This window comes from Thunnus albacares, chromosome 18 (assembly GCF_914725855.1).
Source record: "Thunnus albacares chromosome 18, fThuAlb1.1, whole genome shotgun sequence".
Lineage (NCBI taxonomy): Eukaryota > Metazoa > Chordata > Actinopteri > Scombriformes > Scombridae > Thunnus > Thunnus albacares.
In genome coordinates, this window is record NC_058123.1 from 11629791 (window position 1) to 11653422 (window position 23632).

Here is a 23632-nt window from a genome sequence, read left to right on the forward strand (position 1 = left end):
CTTACTATGGCCTTCCATTGGCTCTCTGCTAGGGGACTGTCATTTAACCGTTTCTATGGTAACACACAACCGGGAGTAAAATGCACAGCGAGCGAGGATCATCTGTATGGAGGACAGAAAATGACTTAAGTATTAGTACATAAATAATTAAATGCATAAATAAATGAAAAATAAATACATTCCGGTAATGAAAAAGATGTATTTTCTGCATTTCCATGAATAATCTTTTATTTATTTGTTTGTTTGTTTATACTTAAAGGACCAGTGTCTAGGATTTAGTGGCATCTAGCAGTGAGGTTGCAGATTGCAACCAGTAAAAGGCCCTCTCTTAGAGCCAATGTTTGGTTTGTCCGTTATGGGTTACTGTAAAAACACTGCAGTGCAACATGGCAGGCTCATGGATGTATCAAAAGAGCTGGATACCGGACCGAAAATGGCGCCTACTCAATCCAATAAGAATTGGACTTTTGGCCCACTGAATATGTGGAGTAGTGTCTCTCTCGCTGGCCCCATCCGCAAGTTCCTGCTCGGCCCTCAGACTTTACATCTTGGTGACGTCGCAGATTTTTAAATCGCTTTTCTCGGCTCAAGGAAAGTTCTACAAATATAAAACCTCAATGGATAAAAAATTAATGATAGAAAGAGTTATAATTGATTATTTGCAGTTTGAGGTGTCCTGTCAACAGTTTTACAGACATCCTTTTACAGTGGTGGTCTATGGGGAAAATGCTTTTTGGGCCACAGGGGGATTATTTGCTGCAATACCGCAAGTGACCACTGGGAAAAATACATCCATGGACATGCTCCGTGAAAGAGGACCCGCTCCCTATGTGGATATAAAGGGCTCATTCTAAAATAACAAAACCACAACAATTCTTAGTTTAAGGTGATTACACACTAATAAAAACATGCTTATGAATATTATATTCTATTTCTGCCAATATCATTCCGCTAGATGCCGCTAAATTCCACACACTGCACCTTTAAGTCCTTTTTCATCCTCCACACATGGAGACAGATTCTAGTTTGTAAAATGTTTTATAACGTTTGTATAGCCCCAGACCTCATGCCCAAAACCCATTAATTGCTCCTATAAAAATGTGCTTCAGTGAATTTCCTCAAACAGGCTACAGAGAGAAACAGAGAGAAACAAACTGTTATTTCATGTTACTCTGAAATGATGCACCAATGAAACTACATATTTATATTATTAAATAGTCTTCAAAAGCTGATTATCACAACCTATAATGAAAGCAGACACAGAAATCTCTCCACACAGATTAGTTTATGAATCATGTGATGTTTTCTGCACCCTGGCATCCTGTGTGGAAGGCTGCCATTTTTTAGAAAAAAATCCAGTTTAGCCTATATTTCACTATTTCCCACAACATCAAAGTTGCCTGAGAGTCATCCAAGTAGTCAGGAAGCAATTCACTGTTGAGTACTTCCTTCCTATGGTGCACTACAAAGCAGGCCCATTTATGGTCTGTCTTTTGCCATCTAGTGGTATTTAGTCATCATCACATGTTGTATTATATAAATGGTGGCTGGTGAAAGGGCTATCTCTGCCTGCCTCTGCCTGTCAGAGCTAAAAGGCCTGATTATTATCACCAACCATGGACTGGAATGATAAGACTCAATTACATGATTAACACTGGTTTTGTTTGTAGATGGAGACTGTCGATTCTAATGTTCTTGAATATTCGACATTGCATATACTGTCAGCCATACATTTAAATACATTCTTTTGATTTTGTGTATTTTTGGGGTTATATCCCCGAATTTCTTGTCATGATTATATTAGTCTAAGCTTCAGATGCTACAAATAGCCACAGGAGTTATACAATGAGACACATGTAAGGACCTGTTTTATACTTTTATACCTATACAAGTGTGTTCATCCTAAATGTACGTTTTCATTGCATTAGCAACCAATATGGAACAAATTATGATGATGTTTGAAGCTCCACTGACAGAAATGAGAGCTGAAAGAAATTACAAAAAAACCCCCAAAAAAACGCAAGGTCAAGATTAGAGCTGTTGTTTTAGCCCTTCTGTCCTTATATCAAGCAGGTTATTTTTGACTCACTTGGTTCTAATGTAACCTAAAAAATAAGGATTTTTTAAAGCCCAACTCTGGGCCCTGAGCCGCAGATATCCTATGACCCTGGCAGTGCCATTGGTGCCCATTCTTGATTGTAAATTGTACAATTGTACTCAATGAGCCTGCCAATCTCATCTGATAGACAAAATTATATGTTTTTTGTTACTTTTGTCTAATCTCAAACTTTAATGTTCTATTTAAGCTCAAGAAAATCTTATGTGACTGCTGTTATACATTGGTCAACAAGCCCGAAAGTGGGACGATTTCAATGTCACTGCACTTTTTTTTTTTTAAACTATATTAAGAGTTTAGTCTTCATTAAAGCAAGATGCTAAATTAGACTGTTGCAATACCACTAGCAAGTAAAATCTAGTTAAAAAAACCTGTAGTTGATCAAAACGTTGCACATAAAAGTAAAAATATTCACTAACATCTGTCCAAATACCATTGGGTACATCTAATGTGCCAAAACTCTTATGAGTCATTATCCTATGTGGTGTCCTGATGTGATGTTGAATGAATATTCCTATTAGAGACTAATAGCTCCATTGATGGACTTATTTAGAGATAGGTGCGGATAGTGATAGTATGTGTCTGGCATTACATTGCCCTATTAGTACAGGATGAATGGTTAAAATGTAATAAAAGTTCTTGCCTCAATAAAGGGATTAAGACTTTTAATAACTTTTTTAACTGCCTCCTAATTTCCAGGTCGTGACATTTCCAAGGAAAAGAGGCGAGGAATGATATGAGTCATAGGTTCTGACTTTAGTATGTGAGCTGTCATGACTCTGGGGAATGCTTGGACAACCTTTATCTTTGGACAAAGTGCATGTGGTTGCTAGTGATGTTTAGCCACAAAAGTGTCTCATTTGTAAGGTACAGGCTTTAGTTTTTTTCTTTTTTCACTTTTGGCAAGTGTCGAAACTTACTAGTGTACAATAAAATGCTGCCATTGTGATCTGTTAGCACTGTCTCCTTTGACTCACCTTTAATCTCCTACCTTTTAATCTCTGTACATCACCTGGGGCAGAGAGGCCCCATCGTGAGACTGATAGGGGTAACAGTGTCGGGTAATGTCTTATCAAGTGTAACAAAGGGGTTCTGAATTTAGGATTTCTTCTTCTTTCTATTTCTGTCAGTGCTGTCCTTAATGCCTCCCCATCAGAGCTGGTCTGAGCCCTAAGGGTGATTTGCACTTGAAAGAGTTGATACGCCTATTCTGACAGTCTTGGAAATGTGGGGCACCTGGTAGGTTGATGGCATGTGGTTTGCTGACTGGCGAGTTTAGCCTTTGGGTCCAGCTGGAGAGCATTAAAATCTTTCCTGGAGCTCTTTTTTTGCCGCCTTTGAAATTAGTTCCTCTGTCTGCCAAGAGTTAAAAAAAAACTTGCCATGTCTGGCAATAAAGTTTCAGAAAGCCATCAGAAATTAGCATGCTTATATGACCAGCTCTGGTTGGCATACATGTAAATCCCCAAGCTTTGCTTAGGCCTGTGCCCTTCCTTCAACAGTCCAAAGCAGTTTAACTTTAGCCCATTAGCCCAACAGAAAGGAAGTCATAGATCTGGACATTCCAGCACTCAGCATCTCATGCAACTGATGGCAACACACCTCTATGACACCTCCTTGGACATGATGATGCCGCTCTTTGTTGTAATGCCTAATCATAACCTGGGTAGTGGATGATGAGTGTCCCATTCAAGCAGGCCTCTGTGCTTAAACCATCCTCCCACGCCGTCAAGTGTTGCTGAATTTAACTCGGAGGCATATTAGATGAGCCGACTCCACTGGCTGCAGTGTTTTACCAGTTTTACAAGTAGCTTATCTCACTGGAGAATGAGACTCCAATTCACAGTCAGTTTGTCTCATGGAGCTGCTTATTATTAAGATTTATCACTTCTGTCCAGGTGTGATTTTTCCATCATTCAGGCAAAACTTCTTGGCTAATTGATGCCATTCAGAGGTCCCCCACTTCTACTTTTGTACAGTCATATATCAGAGATATGACTGCTATTTCTGTAGCTAATTCAGTGCTCAGCCCATGTATGGTTCAAGAAAACCCCTGATGGGTGGTGGTCCTGTGCTGTCTGAACACGTTTTCTGCTCAGTCAGGGGTTGCGTCTGAATACATTATTGCAAATTTGAGCCAGTCTGCGAGTACATCACATCCCTAATGGCATTGGCTTCTGGTTTGAACACATTTATAATCTCAACAATACAAGTCTCAAACTCTGCAGGATGAGACTGCAGCTGTCTGACTAAAAGTATTAAGCTTTAAATGCATAAAATAATCATTTGAATTAGCTGTCACTGCTGCAAAGGACAACAGTGTATAAAATCACATTCATCTTTTAACCAAAGTGAGGTCAGGACACTTCTCATTGTCAACAGTCAGACAGTGAACCTTGTAGTCTGACTGTAGGAAATTATTATTCTTCCTCTTTTTGAGCCCTTTAGCCCTTGAAGCTAAAATCCATCATGTTTTTAATCAATGTACTGTGGCTGTTCTTCATACACAGCTGATGATAAATGTTATTCATGTTTCTCGGGTTGCAGCTGTCCTACCAATGCTGCCTGTCACGTCAATGAATAATATATTCATGTTACTATTGTTGTAGTGATGTTTATAAGAGTCGGAGAGAAAAGGTCTGTTTTGAATAAATTCAAAGAGCTCTACTAAACAGAATGTACAGTACACCAAACATAGCCTACATGCTCCACACTAAACAAAGGGAAAAACATCTAACAAACTAAATATCTAGATATTTTTTATGGAGAACTAAGAAGACACAGAATATATTTGACTTACATTTGTCAGGTTCCACCTCTTCAAATCAGTCTATGCAGCTGTAAAAATCAATTTCAAATTTACATTTTGTATCAATTAAAGGCTACCATGTGGGTACACAGGCCTTGACAGACTATACAGATGTGACCTGAGGCTTTAAGGCTCATTGGCATGTGCATGCTGCCGTTAATCCAGACACATTTACAGATGGGATAGATGGGGCCAGTACAATTTGAATACTTATGTGTGGAACATGTAAGGCATTTAATTTGTAAAAACATCTTTTTTTCAAAGGAGATATTCACACATTCAGTTATTTCAGATAAACATGCGTTAGAAAGCATCACTTTAGTCTTGAGAAAAGAAGATCCCTCACTCTAGTCTTGCTCAGTTTATTGATAATACTAATGTTTCCGCGCTGAAATGAGGAATAAAGAGGAATAATAGCAATATGCCAGGGAGTAATGGAAAAATGAATACATTAAATAAAACAGATGCTTCAGCAGTTCAAATGATTATATTATAGCCTATAAATGTCTGTCAGGCTTTGGGGTTGGTAGAGTGCTGAATGACGTTTCATTTTTGAAAAAAATGTAGCTACTAGGTTTTCTTTTTATGAAATTTATGTTAATAGATATGACATTTTGCCAATATGACAAAAAAGATTGGTTGTAATATTGCTTTTCTTTTAAATGCATACATCATAAAAACAAACAGTCCACCTTTAAGTAACTTAAATAAGATAAGTATATTGTATTCTTTTGTACATGTTACTTGTTGCTGTATGCATTTTATTTTATATTTTTTATTTTCATTATTTATTGAAAGTGCAAGACAAGTGATTGAGAGAAGACACATATGAGATACATACATATTTGATAGGAGGTATATGAGTAGAATATAATGGATGGATTTATAGTTTCTTATTGTACTATGCATGTGAGTGGTTGTATGTGTGTGTTTAAGGGAGTTATGTGTGTAATAATAAAGGAAGAAGAGAAAGAGAAAGAGTTTGTAAAAAAAAACCCTGAATGAATAAATGCTGTATACATTTTAATGTATATCCTACATATGTCCAGTGTATCCTACTGTGTTTACTTACAGTGAAATATGTTATATACATCACATTTCCTCACAGTGCCTTGCCTTATTTCACCATCAAATCCACAGAAAGAGAAATTAGAATTAATGTTATTAGACATAGAAATTAGAAGTAATGGTTTGCTGATAGCATCTGCAGACACTGCATGCTAAATGAGTTGGTCGATGAGAGATGTGGGCATTGTGGGCAGTTCAGTGAGAAAAACCTGACCAATAACACCCGGCTCCATATTCCCATTGAGCCTCATGATCGCACTGGGCGGGATGGTACAGGATGGGATCAGAAGAGATGCTCCTATACTCGCCCCTCCCTTCCAGAGAAAGCCTCCATGTGATCTATGCCTCTCTCTCTCTCTCTCTCTCTCTCTCTCTCTCTCTCTCTCTCTCTCTCTCTCTCTCTCTCTCTCTTTATTTCATTTAACTGTGAGACTGTACAATCAGTCATACCAGTTCATTTAACAAAAGAACAATGACTGTGTACATTTTAACATGCATGTCTTATTTGTTACAGATTTTTCAAAATAACATTCAATTTCAATTAGAAACAGCTTAAAAGATGGAGTTGAATTAAGACATTTACCTTCATGGATATGAAATTTCCCTACTGAAAAAAAAAACAATAGTGCATAAATTGTTATATTTACATTCAAAATAAGTGATAATATTTTCCCCTCAATGATAATCTCGTGTTGTTTTGCACAATATATAATTCTCAAAGTCTATATAGGCAACCACAAAAACATACACTTTCTTGTTCAGTCTTGCAGAAAGTACATTTGTTATGAATATCTAAAAATCTTGAAATACACCTGCTTGTTGGATATATGTTATGCAATATTTTTTACTCTAATTTTGTTTGTGATGAAGAATCTAAAAAGAGCAAGCCTTGCCTTACGCCAGTAGATGTCTGTAAATGAGTTAAAAAAAAAAAAAAAAAAAAGATTTTCCACGTGTTATTATTTTCCTTGTACTGTACAGACAGAACTAATATGTCTATCGGCGCTCATAATATCATTTGTATAAAGAGTGCATACAAATCTAGGAACCTCATGTTGCTTTTTATAGCTTTTCATTAATTCTAATATACCATTGGGTATGGATTTTATTACCAAGCTAAATCCTCCCTCCCTCTCTCTCTCTCTCTGTCTGTCTCTGTCTCTCTCTCTCTCTCTCTCTCTCTCTCTCTCTCTCTCTCTCTCTGTGTGTGTGTTCGGGCCTTGACGTCAGACGTGCTCCTGTTCGGTTGCCATGGCAACATATTTCCCTATACCCCCCTTCCTCTTTTCCCTCCCTCTCTCTCTGCTCTGGTAGGTCCACAATGGTACAGCCAGCATCTTGCAGCACAATGGTTGCAAGGTGGTGAGCTGGGGGGAAGAGTGATTCAGCATCAGCAAACCTCGGTTCCGTCCACCTCTGCTTTTTTTTTTTTTTTTTTTTTTCTTTTTGGTTTCCTCATCGTCTGTTTTGGGGGGGGGAGGGAAAGGAAGGGGGGGTCTTTTTCAAACCCCCTTCGCCATCTTTATGAACGTCTAAATTAAAGCCTTCAGCTATGGTCACTGCAATGTTTCCCGTCGGGATGTTTTGAAAAGGACTGTCACCAGGACTGGGATCGTCATCAGCTGGCACGGAATGGTAAGACCGGGTGGGTTTGTTTTATAATGTGGATGCGATGCTTGGACACCAGCTGCCTGGAGGGTGGAGTGATGAATATTGATCGGAAGGGAAGGTTAATGAAGTCCAGTAGCGATGCCTCCTCGGTGGGAAAGAAAAAACAGTCAACCCCATCTTGACACATTCACAGCACACGATTGTTGTTTTATAACAACTAGCGGCACCGTGCGGGGATTTCATTATGGCGTTAGTGTTGAACTGACAAAATCCGCTTTCCACCTCCATCCATACAAATATTCTGCTAAATATCAAGAGAGCTCACTCATTAGTTTGTCTCTATAATGGACATTGAGAATAACATTGCATAATCCTACTGCTCTATAGGCTGTTAAACTGATATCCAGGCTACTTCTCTTTGTTATTCAACATTTTTGACTTTAATATCTGTTAACATGTATTTCTGTGAACATATCCACATAGTCTGAGGGCAAATTAGCATGTTTGACTGTTGTGTGAAGCACGTAATGTGATTTGATTGGGAGTGCAGGAGCTGTGCAAATGGATGATGGATGAATGATGCTCTTCAAAACAGGAGCCTTACAAGGGCTACATACTGTAGGCCTACATGCAGAGTTTGTCCCTCCTCCCCCCTCAGAAGTCAGCTGCGCACCTTGTGCATTATGCAGACCATCACTACTTCACCAGGGATATGGGACCAACCTCAGACTCCATCATAAGTCTGCCAGAAAAGTAGATGTTTACAGGCAAAGAGTCTGAATTAATGGTGATTTATTGATTGATGAGGTTATTTTTTTAAATTTGTTTTTTTATCAGTGATAGCTTGGATACTGTGGTGCATATTCAGGGAATATTTAAGTGATTTCTGGAGGTCATTAAAACTAAAAGCAACCATAATGCGGAGGGGACTGGAGGGTATTCACTCGAATGTGAGATACATTCTGCGCAGGACATGTTGGATTAAAAGAGATGAAGCTATAGAGGAAGGTAATTTCTCTTAATCTCCTTTGTTTTGAGCATTCTTCTCCACATTGATTATCGGAAAGACATTTATTTTGACTGTAAACCCACCTTGCCTACTACGCTGACTACACAGGTACATGGTAAGTGTAAAAAAGGTGTGAGGAACGCATCACACTGAGCTTTCAGGTATTTGTGATCACAAACAATTGGTTTTATCAGGCTTATATGTATGAATTGAAGATTCTTTCATGTACTTGTTTGGTGCCTGGACTAATTACTGGCTTTGTGCTGAGCCTTGGAGTCCGGGAATGTTTAAAGGTGTCACAACAAACTCTCCATGCTCAAGAAAGGAAAAGAGAGAGGTTTTTAGCGCTGTGACCTTGGCTCCTGAATTATTCAGGAGCAGGCTTCGATGCTTGCGAAAGTGCTGCAGGGAACACACTTAACAATTAAACAAAGCTTTTTATGGGTGTTTCTGCAGCGGCTGAAGAGAGTGACATCTTTCTTTTAACAGATAAATACCTTCTTCATCCTCCTCCGCATCATCAGCTTGTGGAAAATCCGGTGTTTTGCAAAAGTGCTTGATTGTTTCTGGTCAATTGGAAAAGTAGCTTTCGGTTTTATAGAAAAGATCAGTTTCATGTTAGCATGTTAGCCACTGCAGGTCTACACAAAATGATAATCACTGGTATTGATTTGTAGGTAGGCGGCTTGTTTATCCAATGGAAAATCATCAATGGAAACAGCCACCGGCAGACTAACGTTATCTTGCAGCAGATGACGCCTGTATTTTAATTCCATTTTGTTTTGCAGACTTTGGAGCATCATTGCACTAATCCAGTGTTATGTAATAAAATAAGGCAGTGTATTAAGAGGAGATAATGGTGAAATTGCAGGAGAGATTAATCAGCAAAGTTATTTAGAAAAGAAACACAGAAAAGAGGATTTAATGAGAACATGAAAGGCCACATGTATTGGAAATTGATAGAGGTTAAAAAAAAACAAAAAAAAACGAGAATGAAGTGATGAAATGAATAAACACTAGTGACAGGAATGGTCTACTTTAGGATTTGAATTAATTATTGTGGTGGTGCCTGGAAGACACTAACAAAACAGGACAGTTTTTGCATTTACATTAAGGAATTAAGAGAATTTAGGACTGCGACTAACGATTATTTTAATTATTGATTAATATGCCGATTATTTTCTCGATTCATCGATTAATATTTTGTCTTTAAAATGTCAGAAAAAGTGAACAATGTCCGTTGTAATTTTAAGATCCTATGGTGACATCTTTAATTTTTTAATTTTGTCCAATCAGTCCAAATTCAGTTTACGATCATGTATGACAGAAAAACTTTAAATCCTCACATTTTAAGGGGGGCTGCAACCAGCAAATGTGTTTGCTTGACTACGACGATTATTCGACGATCAAAACAGTTGCAGATTAATTTTCTGTTGATCGACTAATCGATTAATCGACTCATCTTCGCAGCTCTAATTATAAACAGTCATAACAGCATGAACTATCATAGGCAATCGCACCCAAAGTTTTTAGAGGTAAGCAGCATAACAAAGAATTAAATACTAGTCCAGTTATCAGGAACTGAAGAATTTCAGGAACAGACTTTCCCCAAAACAATCGTTGCTGACCATCAATTACTTAAATATCCTCATCATTCTTTTGGGGGCCGTCCCTGGCGTATATTCTGCCATAATTATATGGAAGGTCAAAGTCGTCGTTAGGAGGATGGATTACTGAGGAACACTGGCATCGGCGCCCAATGACCCTGGTGGAGTATTGTTCTTTGTTGTGTATTATTGTGGTCTTAATAACTCAGCCCTCCATGAAGTAATGGTAGCTGATATATTAACTTAGATTAATCACATTCAATGATTGTTGCATTATACACAACTAGAACAAAATGTAGAAGGATAAATAATAAGAAAGGGGTTGTATGGGGGACATACAGTTTGTTTATGTCAGACACAGCATCACCTGTGCTCTGAAGGTGTGCTACTAGTTTGTGCCTAAAACAATCAGGCAGGAACAGGTAACCAAAGGAAGGAATAGCAACACTTTTAACTATGACTGACTGATATTTTTGCATAAGCACCAGTGTGTTTCTCTGTCACCAGTGTGCCTTTTTGGTTCATATAATCATGTCAACATTGATATGTTTACCAGAAGAAACTAATGACGCAGAATTAGAGCTTTTCCCACAATCGTGTTTTATTTACTTTACTCTGATGCCGAACAAAATGTGCTTCAATTGCTGTTATTATTGTAACCACGGGCATTGAATTACACTATCATTATTATTCATAAATATCGTTATTGCATTGGACAACTGCTGTTTTAATATATCGCCTTAACACATTTAGATCTTTAAAGAACTGAAAGCTGTGTGTGTGCGCTTTTACGTTTTTAAAAACTGCTTCTTTTTTTTTTTTTTTTTACCATATTTTTATAAATAAAAATAAATTATTGCTGCATGAAAGTTTATTCCCCCCAGGCTGCAGCATTGCTTACCATTCCAGACAGAGAAATGTGCCTGCAGAGTGACACGCACAGTTACATAATTGAATTTGATCTGACAAATATGCAGCTTTTATTTGCCTTTACAGATAGCTGAGTGCAAGATTTTAAGCTGCGATAGAGTCTGTCCCAATCTCCTCACAGCACATCTGTAAAGACTCACCAAGGGACAAACATGGTAGCAACTCAGAGGATTTTAGAGGAGATATTAATTCCAGACTAATGACAATGCTGAAAACTTCTCTTTATGTGCTCCTAACAAAGCTTGGTATTGTTAAATGCTGCTAAAGGCACATGTTATTATGTGGCTAGGTAAGCATATATTGAACAAATTTGTTATTATGATGCTCAGATTAGTGATTTGGGCACAAGAGTGAATGTTACCACATCAAACACAAGACGTGATAAGAGAAAATCGCCAGACATTTGCACCAGTGTACTATTTTAGACAGCATTATCTACTGTAACCATGGCATCAGAAAAGGACTGATTATTTCAAATGGAATATTTTTATCATCTTATGTGTTCAGAGTGTTCTCGTCTACAGAAGGCACAGTATGCTCGGCAGAGTGCTCCGGTCCTTCCTCTGCCAAATGTGTTTCAGGTTCTGTAAGAAAAACTGTAAATCACACGTATGTGCTCATGCACCTGCCAAAGCTTTACATACTGTTGCCATGCAGCTTATCAGAAAACTGCAGTGTAAGCAGGTTTTCAACTAACATGTTGGCTGTTTACTTAAAAGGAATCAAGGGGTGTAAACGTGAACTGGGAGGGAGACAACAGACGAAAGACAGAGACAGAGTGGATAAGTGTATTTCAGCTCTGAAGAAACAAATCAATAGATGTCAGTGAACATTCAGATTCTCAGAGCCTGTAGATGAGCTTGGGAGTCAGTGTTGTCTTGTTTTCCTGGCTGGGCCTGCAGTTTGAAGTGCTTCCCCTCCCTCCCCTGAGCCCAAATGGGAGGCTGTACTGCGTTTGGCTCGGGCTGCACAGTAAAGGCAAGGCTGCATACTGCAGGAGAGGCTGAGGCTGCTGAACCAAGCACTCACAATGGAGCTCCGAGGGAGGGGGAGGGGAGACGGTTGCAGCGAGGCTGGGAGCCTGGGAGCAGGAATGGTGGGAGCGAGGGAGGGACAAAAGAGAGGCAGGGATGGGAAAACGCAGGATCTCGACAGGGTCGGGGATGGAGGGAAGACAGAGGAAATAGATGGATTTGTGACATTCACAAAATGTGCTTAAGCTTGAAAGCATGAGGATGACAGAGGGAGGAAGAGTGGTGAAAGGAGAGGAAGCAAAGATGGATACGACGGGAAACAATAACACTGGTGTGTAGTAGACATCGGACATTGTGTTTTATCATTACCTCTCTAGTGCTGTAGCAGTTAATCAACCTTTTAAGAGCAGACATAAAACATTGTCCATAACTCAACTTAAATCCTATCTGGCTGTACTGAACAAGGATTACAGCCACAGTGAAAGCTAACTGACATGTCTTGCATACGCTGCAATGTGGGCTATGCTGAGTCAATTCTGGAAAATGGATGTTGAGTGTTCAGTGTGGATACTGGGACTTTAACTGTTGTTAAAAGATGAACCTGTCTATTTCAAACACCTGCTATAGCCACACATGCTTATTATTTTCATGTGAAATGATCAACATATTCATTCGGAGATACTTCGATATAACGATTTCTATGAAATTCATTTCCAGTCAAACACACATTTCAGTCAACATTTTCAGGAGATATTGGCATAACATTTCCCTTGGCTGCACTTCTCCAACTAGTAATGAAATGGACTGTCATGACACTTGGGAAATATGTCATATCTTGTCCTTTAATAATAGTGTGTAGGTTTTTAACCTTCCCACAAACCTTGCCGTAAGAATTTCACAAAGTAAATAGATCGGATAATGGACAGTTTGCTACAATACCAGTCCACATGATAGGCGTATATTTTTGTCTGATGTTATATGGTTTCTGCTGATCACAATAACAAGAACACAGACTTTGTTGTTGATCGAAGTTGATTAATCAGACATAGGGCTTCATTATGTCAAAAAATATATCAATATATATATAAATTATCTGAATACAGAGATGGTAGACACATTACCATCTCTGATAGTTGCCTCTCAAGTATGCAGAGTGATCATTGGTTTGCCTGAGGCATTGTTGTGCCCATGGGGGCGGATGTAACAGAATGCCCAGGATCCAAATAACAAGCCCCAGCTACAACTGCAGAGCACACACACACACACACACACACACACACACACACACACACACACACACACACACACACAAACATACACACACACTAGCACAGTTCAGCATCAGCAATGCCAGCACTGGATGGATTAATGGTCTGCTGTATCAGTAATATGCATTAGCCCATTCAAGATAATTAATTGAAACTCCTGCCTTTACCGTAGTCTCAGTCTTGAGTTTCTTAAGTTTTTTTGTCATCTCATCAGTGCAACAGACTTGTTCTTTTGTAATTGTGCAATAGATTTGTGTCTGTGAATGTGTTTGTAGAGACAGACTATAAGTGTGTGCGGGTGTTAAGGGTGTTAATGTGTGTGACACAAAGCTGAACACCATTATTGTGTACTTCCTGTGGAGGACATGATACTTCACATCTTTTCATGTCTCTCATTCTTTGTAAGGAGGCACATCATTAGTTTAAAAAAGTGATTGAATGTGGTACAGCATGTTCCAATGCCTGCATATTCTGACAGTCAAATCAGTATTTGCTGTTGTGTATTTTATAACAGTAATGTCCCTTTTTAGAACCATCTGGTGGATTTTGTTTGCCAATGGTGTGTGTGTTGATCACCAATCTGATACTAAACTAAAATGGTACTAGCTGTTCATCCATCAAACAAAAGTTTTACCCCAACATGGCACAGTAATTATGTGTGGGTGCTTGTTCAATTGTCTCCACTGGTCCTGCATGAAAATGCTTTGGAACAGGCTCTGAGTTGTCTCTTAAACTGGGTGGAATATGTGATCACAGGCTGGCAAATTCAAAATACAGTGTCAAACATTAACAGTAAATTCCAGATAAAGAATATGGCAGCAATGCTAACACCCTGCTGAGTGCTACAAATTGCCAATTTTACATAATCTATACTGCAAGGAGCACTGTTACTTTCCAAACTCTGATGCAACACTAAGCAACACTCTTGAGCAGTATACAGGAGGGAAAACTTGAACAGTATTGTAGGTGCATAGCATGCAAAAGTTTTCTAATATATTTCTAATATCTTCCCTTGAATCTCTTCTTTTTTCTTCCTAAGATGAAGCTACCCTGTCATTATTAAAGGGTGTAATCGTGCAATATGAGGAGGGTAAGGACCGGTAATGGCGAATCTCTTCATTGTTTTTACTTTGGATATCAAAACTCAATATTTTTTTACTTGTGTCTGTGGCACCAAGTACCAAAAAATAAAGAGAGTTGAAAATTGTGCTACTTTTGTTAACATGCTTGTACCAATTGCTGTCCGGAAGTATCAGAAAAAGTATTGTTTTAGCACCAACTCAGGCATAGTATATATTTCATTTCATTTATTTTGTCAATCATGTCAATGCACAGTTACAGAAAAAGATGTGGTTTATGAGCAAAATGCAATTCAGTTTTCTTCTACACATTCAATGACCACAAAGTTAGCAAATGCCTTGTTTTAGGTACCATATGGAGGGGGACTGCACTATAGTTTGACACTTAACATTAATTGTAACTGAACCTGTAAAAATAAAGAATCACCATCATTTCACATTATTTTTTAAAAGAAAGACTTGCCACTAACAGCAAAATTTAATTACAGTTTATTTCCTGCTAACGCAATCTTGTAAAAATACAGCCATTTTATAGAATTACCATTGGCTTACTTTACTTTTGAAAAGAAAAAGTCACTTTTGTGGTATTAGGATTTAGTCGTGGTGTTTTTACCAACACAGCCTTGTAAAAATACAGTCATGTTTTATAATCAGTGGCATTGACCCCATTTATAATAGAAAGCATTGCAGGATTTTTTTCATTATGAAATCTGAATAATAAAATCAATTTCTTGGTTTGTTTTTCCTAACAAAACCTTGTAATAAACACAGTCATGCTATAGAATTGCAACTACTGATCTGATTTTTAAAAGAAAGACGGTTTGGGGGAATTATAGAATTTAACTGTAAGCTATTAACTGTACATTTGTAGGCACTCAACAATATTCTTCAAAAATGTGGAATGCGTGTAAAAATATGTGAAATTTTAAGGCATATTTTATGTAATTTTTTTTTTTTTTTTCTTAACAGTGTGTGTCATTAACCCAGTAGATGTCTTAAGAGCATCTGCCACACCCTCGCTCTCGGTTTCTCCTTTCAACTAATTGAAAAGAGAAACTAACTGACCCTCACCACTTCACTCACAGTCTTTATGGCCGAGCAAGGCTGCAGCTGAATTGTACTGCATCTTATCTTTTTCTCCTCCCATCATCCTCCTTCAATAAGCTGGAGTAGAAAAGGGAAAGTCAAGATTCTTACTTTTTTAGCTTATTCAACCTCTCAATCACTGGCAATGGGTTGTACTGATGAGACATATTGCAGTCAGAATGATATATGGGCATTTTAAGGAATGGTGCTGAGTGTAATCTTCGCTGCAACCAGAGCAGCACTTCAACCATGACCACTATCAGCAGAATCTGGTCAGAGGTTTAAACAAACAAGCACAGAATCTGCTGTGTTTCACTTGCTGTCGGCTTCAGAAAAGGGAAGATATTGCTGTGAGCGTGATTTGATTTGATATGTCATTTTCATTGCAGCTTCATGATTAACTGTTCCTTAATCATGTTGTCTTTTTTTTTTATTGGCATTATAGTAAGCCACTTCCTGACTCATTATCGTTTAGCTGTGTAAATTTGCAAAAACGGCAGCTCAGAGGTAAATTGTTTATAGTCTTTATCCAGTTAAAATGATGCATAGTTTATGGCTGTGCTCCATATTTTCTGGTCAAACACCTACATGGTTGACATCACATCTGAAATAATCCATCATAAATATGAAATACCCAGTCCCACTTGAAATGAGAAACATATAAAAATGACTCTAAGATTGATATTCAGTATACACAACTCATCACACTCTCATTGTCATTTTAAATGAATAAACAAAGGCTTAGGCTGCATTTTCTCTTAATCTGTTTTTTTTTTTCTCACTAAAGGGGTGTTGAAGTATATATAATTTATTTGTATGAGTTTTGTTGTTATATGAGTAAATCCAAGCAAGGTTCATTCTGTTGAGACCATATATTTAACATATATTGTCCTGTTGGTGGTAAAAGTTCTGTGCTAATCTGTTTAGCCTGATATCAAAATCCCAATTTCAAATTACAAATACAAATTGAACAGCTCAATTACATCGTAGCAACATAATGACCTATTCCTACATCCATGTAGTTGTTTTACAGTTCTATAATTTGGTTACATTATGAAATAAATAGAAAAACACAATATACTTGTTGAGAGTTAATGTATGTGAATTCGGTGCGTTCCCCCACACAAGCTAATATCCCATTCAGGGATGATCCAGGTGGTGTGTGAATTATTACAGTGTATACACTGCCGAAAGACAAACATGTTGGCAGTGTGAGTGGTTTAATATCTTATGTACACAGATGGCTGAAGATTAGAGCGGTACAGATATAGCCGGCTAGGTGGCGGGGCTGATCAGTGTTGACCTGATAGATTAATAGCAAATATTGTGCTGGTTGTGGTGGCAGTTATACAGATGTGGTGTGAGATTACTAAAGTGGTTTGAGGGATTGCAACTCATGTATGGATTAGATCTAACACCATCATGCCTAATAGCATTTCCTGCGCATTATTTCTCACTTTTAATTTATCTCTCATCTTTTTATTCTTCTCCTCACTTCTAAAAAGTTCAGTAGGTGAATGATTATTCTGGTTCTTCAAGTGATGCAGGTCAGTCAGTCTTCAAATGACACCTTATGTAATGGTACAAATCACTATGGCACCATATGACTCACACCTACTGGTAAATGTGGACAGTATGAATGTGAGCCATCATTTTCTACAGTGACACTACAGAGGTCCAAAGTAAAAGATCGGCCTAAATAGGCCAAAGCGGGGATCTCATGACTTTGTGTCCCACATCTCTTTTTTTTTTAAAGCTGTCCTGCTCCCTTTGGATTTAGCAGAGACAGTAAAGCTCCAACAGTGACATCATTAGAGGGCTGGTGGAGCTAAATGATACATTTGTGCCCAGAAAGTCCTAGATTTACCTCTTTAAGGGAAAATTGCAAAGCCACATCCTTTGAACTGCTATTTTGTAAAAGATGAGGACACACTAAAACCATTTGGGGACATTTGCAGGGGGTGTCATAACCATACAGCCACACTCTTTTTTTTCTATTATTTTTAACACCAACATGTGCATGACGCATCCATTTACTCAGAAGAAATGATCATTAGCACAATGGAGGCTTCATTACCTGGAAAACCCTTGAAGCCAGAGTCATTGTGGGCGAGTCATTGTGGCCTACATCGCTTAACGTGGGAGCCACTATCATTCAGAGATTTCTTTCTTAGGCAGAGCTGTAATGAAGTCCATTCCTCCCTTGCAATATTTTAAATGGATCTGCTAACAGTTTCTGCAGTTTTTTGCACTAGAAAATGTGCAAATTTACATCTAACCCATTAGATTCTCCTTTATGGTTAAAGCCCTCCAGTTTGCCAAAAAATACAACACTACTTTTATGCAAATGCAGTGTCTGATAGCACACGCTTTTTGGAAGTGTGCTAGCAAAAAAAAAAATCCCTGTGAAACTGCATGTATTATCTCCTCAGTGTCTAAATAAACTCATAACTGATAAACCCCCTGAAGGTTGAAGATATTAATGAGTTCAAACTTTAAAAATGTGAGTCCAGAAGTGCTTATAATGTCCAATTAGATAACAGAGGAAATGTTTATTATTTTGGTCCCTGACTATAACAGTACTATCATTTACATGTTTATTCATGGTATTATGTTCACAGTTTAACATATGTTAAATACTTCTCAGTTATTTAGCATTGCATGACTCACATACTACAGAATGGATTAATATGTATAATCAACATAAACTGAGGAGGTAGGCACAAATTTGTTATTAAAGGGATACATTTTAATGCTCTCATTTTTTTAAGAGGGGTTTTGACATCAGGCCTAAAAAATAAGGAAAGCATTGATATTTTTGAGACGATGTCACAAAATCAATGTTAAAGGGGAGTATGAGGAGGAGAAATGATCAGCTTCAGCTAGCCAGGAATAATAATAATGATAATCTTATTTATATCGCACTTTTTAAAAACATTTTTTACAAAGTGCTTAACATCGCCTGCAGGAAGTCACACCAGTATCTTGAAACACAAGGTCATTGGTCATTGTAGCCATGCTATGTTGTACTATATTGAAGAATCGATACATTGGTCAATTCTTGCTCATAGAGTAACAACTTCTTGTTTTTCTCACCTTTATTGAGAATGATAGGGACAGAGTAGACAGAACATTTTCTTGGAGAATTCAATCTCACACCAGGTTTAAGCGATTGCAAAGATGAGCATCTTACAACTCTTCCATCACTGTGCACATGTTGAAGAATGACTCAGTGAGGCCATGATAAACTAACCTATTCTATACTGCATTTACTATGTTGCAAGTAATTCCTGGATAAATCCAGATAGAGATGAACCACTGTAACACTATATATGCCTAAAAGGTGTAGTAATGGTGTCAGAAATCCTGTTACTGATGTCCACAAACCACACGCTCACTCTCTGACTCCTGTTGTCTTCTGTTTGTGTCTTGCAGGTATTTATGAGCAGACATTTCTTATATAACTGCAGCCAACCAATCCTGGATGTGAAGATAGCCTTTTGTCAGGTGTGTGTCCCTTACAGGTAAAAAAGGTACAGTATTCATTCTGTTCCACTTCCCCTTCATTGCTTTATATGTTGTGCTATTGTTGTGTTTTTATGTGTGATAACTCAAGACAAAAATATCCCACGGAAAAAGATTTTTGTAGACTTGCGTTTGGTAATTAACTTCATGCAAAGCTAAATAAATAATTCAGGTACATTCAATTTGAGTTCATTACCTCAAGTGTTTATCTGAGGCTGAGATCTCAACTAAAGATAAAAGCAGTCAAGTCAAGACAATTTTATTTATATAGCGCCAGTTCACAAGGGAAGTTATCTCAGGGCACTTTTTACATAGAGCAGGTCTAGACTGTAGTCTTAAAAAGCAGTGAATTGACTTCATAACTGAAGCTTAATCGCCTGTCTCCCCTTGAGTTGCGACAGTATAAACGCAACACTCCTTTGGGGATGTAATTTCATAAACTGTGCGTTCTATATCTCCAGTCTGTGTGTGTGAGGATTATATATGTAGTTTGCTACAGGCGATTCCTCTATGGCTCAGATTATTCAGATGCTTTGCATGGGATGTCTGCATTACACGTGCATGTGCATGTGATCAGTGCCTCCAGCTCGATGTTTAATAGCCACTATAGGTACCGCTGGCTGTACAGTAAAGGGTACAATCCAATGTATTGAAATAATCAGATCATAGGTCTGAGAGGCTTGTCGGCCATGTTAATTTTAAATGGATTACATCACACACATTAATTTTTCATGGCGTTGGTGAGGAGTGTTTCAAAGTCGTGCCTCCCAGTAATACACAGTTATGCAGCTTTGTTTGGTTTGTGAGCTGTGTTGTAATTACCCACTCCGTGATTAAGTGATATTTTTGTTGTGGCACCATTTGTAGTCCTGCTCTGCCCAAGTAATTATAGTCTGATTATTGTGTGCACATTAATAAATAATTTTTATTATAATTATTCATTCTTTAGTCTAGTTAATAATGTAAAGACATTAGTGGCACTGATGTCATTACATGGCTATTATAGAGTTTACATTTCTGCATGGAAATAGTTCAAGTGTGAACTTAACTGTTTGTCCTGTCGTGTTTATGCTGCCTCTCCAGTTTTATCAGTTATAGCACACACATTTTGTTGGAAAAAACATACTTTTCTAGACTCCTATCAAATACTGAACAGGAGTTCAATGTATCTTGATTGCTGACTGGTTGATTGATGATTTAAAGGGGACATATCATATTTTTTTTGTTTTTATACTGTTATAATGTCAGATGTCTTAGTTAAATGTGGTCAAAGTTCCAAAACCTGAGGTGAACATATGTAAACATGCTGCCTGCAAGTCAAAAGCGAGGGCTTCAGCTTGCTCCAAACGCTTTGTTTGCAATGTTACCTCTACTTCTTCCTTGTGATGATGTCAGATTGTTCGTACATGCCCACAAATGGCCGTCGGTTCCATTGCCTTTGTTGCTAAGGTTGTTCGATGGGTTTTTTGTGTTGTCCACTGGCATACAGTACGAGTCGAAAATGTTCTCACACTTTCTCATTTAAGTGAATGGGAAAGTGTGTCCAAACTTTTGACTTGGAAATGTGCATGATACTTCCCCACATAAAAAATGTGTTGATGAAAACAATGTAAGTATTAAAAGTACACATGAAATGACTTTTTACTCTCAGTTTAAGAACTGATGCCTCTCTTCCAGATTTTTTTATTACTTTCCAGGTAAGTAAACACATAAATCACCATCAGCATCACTTACAGAGCTTTTCTGTGTTTTTGCTTCATGCAGGGTTTTGGAAAACAAGTGGATGTGTCATATATTGCTAAGCATTACAACATGAGTAAAAGCAAAGTGGACAACCAGTTCTACAGTGTGGAAGTGGGAGACTCTACCTTCACAGTTTTAAAACGTTACCAGAATTTAAAGCCCATTGGCTCTGGAGCTCAGGGAATCGTCTGGTAAGTAGTCAACACTGCATTTATTTTATGCCCTGTTTTAAATCACATGATGCTATTGATGTGCTTTTATATAGTATTTAATGTGTGATAATCTTATTTAGCTGGTTAATTGTTTTTCTAATTGTCTGTAGTTTATTGCTATGGGAGATTGTTAAGGGAGGAGAATCTTTTCTTCTTGTTTTCGCTGTTGCAGTAAGGGGCTGCAAAATTTAATTAGAGAAAATGGTATAAAGTTTCCATGATTAATAAAATCATATTTTCAGTTCTCCTGAAAACTCTGTGGTGGTTCCATTATGCCTGACTAATCATAACATTTGACAGCACAGCATGCAGCCATGTGGCTCCTCTTTGCAGAGATGTTGTGATGAGCAAAGTGGAAAAGAATGGATCAGTTCAACATTACTGTAAAGCAGAAAAAAACAACTTGTGGATGTAGAAAAATTTAATTTCCTTAAAGGATATTTTGTTCTGTTAATTGGATATACTTTGAGCTTCAACCTTGTAATGGCAAACAGGTAGAGGTTCCTTTAAAAGGGCAAATACATCTGAACTATTAATGTTTTCTGATGTTGGTAAATGTTTGTATATATCAGTAATGTTTGTAAATGCAACAGTAAAACAGACCAGTACAGGGCTGCAACTAACAGTTATTTTCATCATTGAATAATCTGTCGATTATTTTCTAGATTAAATGATTTGTTGTTTGGTATGTAAAATGTCAGAAAATGGTGAAAAATGGTGTAATGTCCTGACCAACAGTCCATAACCCAAAGATATTCAGTTTACTATCATAAAGGACCAAAAGAACCAGAAAATATTCACATTTAAGAAGCTGGAGCCAGAGAGTTTTGGTGTTTTTTCTTAAAAAATGACTCAAAACAATTAATCAATCAGCAAAATACTTGCAATTAATTGTCTAATCGTTTCAGCTCTTGACCAATATTTCAAAGTATAATCAGTCGAGAAGCACAAAAATTCTTATTTTAACATATAAGTAACAGTCTTCAATTATTAATGTCAATATACCTGTGATTAACGTTGTTAAAAAGTACTGAATCATGCGTTTTAGCTGCACCACAATATAATGAAGTGGTGATGTATTTATTTCTCAAATTTAAAAAAAACAGCAACGCTGCAGTGGTAAAAAATTGAAAAAAAATCTCCTCGTGTCTAATTTTGGTGAATTCATTTTGCAATGGATGCACTGATGGACTGATGGATGGCCTTTTGAGACAGAGCACCCAATTGAGAGGAGCATCTGCTTCCTCTTATGAACTAATGAAGTAGTTATGTGTAATATACGAATTTTGTAAATAACAGTAAGCAATAAATAAGAGTGAACAGCATTGTTGCTGCCACTTGAGATATAGTGAAACATCAGGAGCAGTATTTCTCAGTAGAAGCTGAGAAATATTAAAAAAGGAAAAAGGAAGAAAAAAAAGCCTAAAACATTACAAATAATTATAATCACTTTATTTAACAGAAGAATCAAGATCAGCGTTTTTCAGTACCTATCATGGTATTTGAATTCACTTGGCTCTTAGCCTTTGCAGAGCTGAGCTGATTATGTACTGTATCTGCTGTTTAGAATATGGATGTGTTGGCCATAAGGGCCTAACAGGATGGGCACTTAAGTGAATCCTTAATCCGGATTGCAGAGAGAGCTCGTATTCATTGTAATTCATCTCACGGCTGCCCTGTCAGAATGCAGAGGAACGACTGCCAAGACTCCACTTAAAGGAATGTGTCTTACCTTCATCAAATGACCAAACAGATCTATAAGTTATATTCATGTTAATGCTGTGTCACTGTGGTGATATACCTGTCTCACAGAGCCTCCCTGGGATGACACAAGTTGACATATTTTATTCCAGCGTGTCCGATATAATGTTGGAACACCCGAAAACCCCCTGCCCTCCACATGCCCTCTTTCATTGTCCTTCCTTTGCTTCCCATGCCCTCAGCCTGTCTCTGCTTCCGCTCCAAAGCAATTTTGTGCATTCGCAAAGGAGCTCGGGCAGGCTGTAACTGCTAATGCTGGGACTGTGCCCATTTGAAGGATATTGTAGCAATTGATGGCAGGGAGACAGTGCAAATCTAATTTAACCTGCTCTGCTGTGTGCTGCTTGGCTCTACCCACAGCTGTCATCTGGTGTCATATGGTGACAGTAATACCACAACCAAAGTACATAAAGCCCTCAAGATTGATATAATATCCTACTGATTATAGAGATCAAATGGGATACACTATGGACATATATGTCTCATTTACAGTAGATGTTAACAAGCACATCAACAACTTAACACATGATGATGTATTTATGCTGGGAAAAATCAAAATACTTTACAGTTTTGTCATAAAATCATAACTAAATAATTGTAGGGATTTGCTTACTGTGCATTATCTTCAGCATAATCCTTTAGTAGATGAAATAATAACATTTAAATAAACATCTGTCTGACTTTTGCACAGACAGCCAGACACAACAGCTGACTAAAGACAGAGAAAATGACAATATGCATAAAAGTAGCACACAATCCGAAAGCTTATCTGTAAAAATCAACATTAAATATTCTCTTTTCTTATGCAATCAGGAGACTGTTGCCCCCGTAAAG

At 37.7% G+C, this 23632-nt stretch overlaps 1 protein-coding gene across 10 annotated transcripts in view; it reads left to right on the forward strand.

The window, feature by feature from the left end:
• The first annotated feature begins 7294 nt into the window (after positions 1-7294).
• Positions 7295-23632, forward strand: part of mapk10 (mitogen-activated protein kinase 10) — a 38181-nt gene continuing 21843 nt past the window's right edge. For 7 of the 10 annotated variants that reach the window (XM_044333848.1, XM_044333851.1, XM_044333849.1 and 4 more), the window contains exons 1-3: positions 7295-7628; positions 18993-19064; positions 20847-21016. In XM_044333848.1, coding sequence (XP_044189783.1) covers positions 7626-7628; positions 18993-19064; positions 20847-21016 — 245 coding nt within the window. In that variant the 5' untranslated portion in view covers positions 7295-7625. Of the gene's footprint in view, positions 7629-8346; positions 8613-18992; positions 19091-20846; positions 21017-23632 lie in introns of those variants that run through there. The other 3 variants (XM_044333853.1, XM_044333855.1, XM_044333850.1) reach the window with 3 other exon arrangements.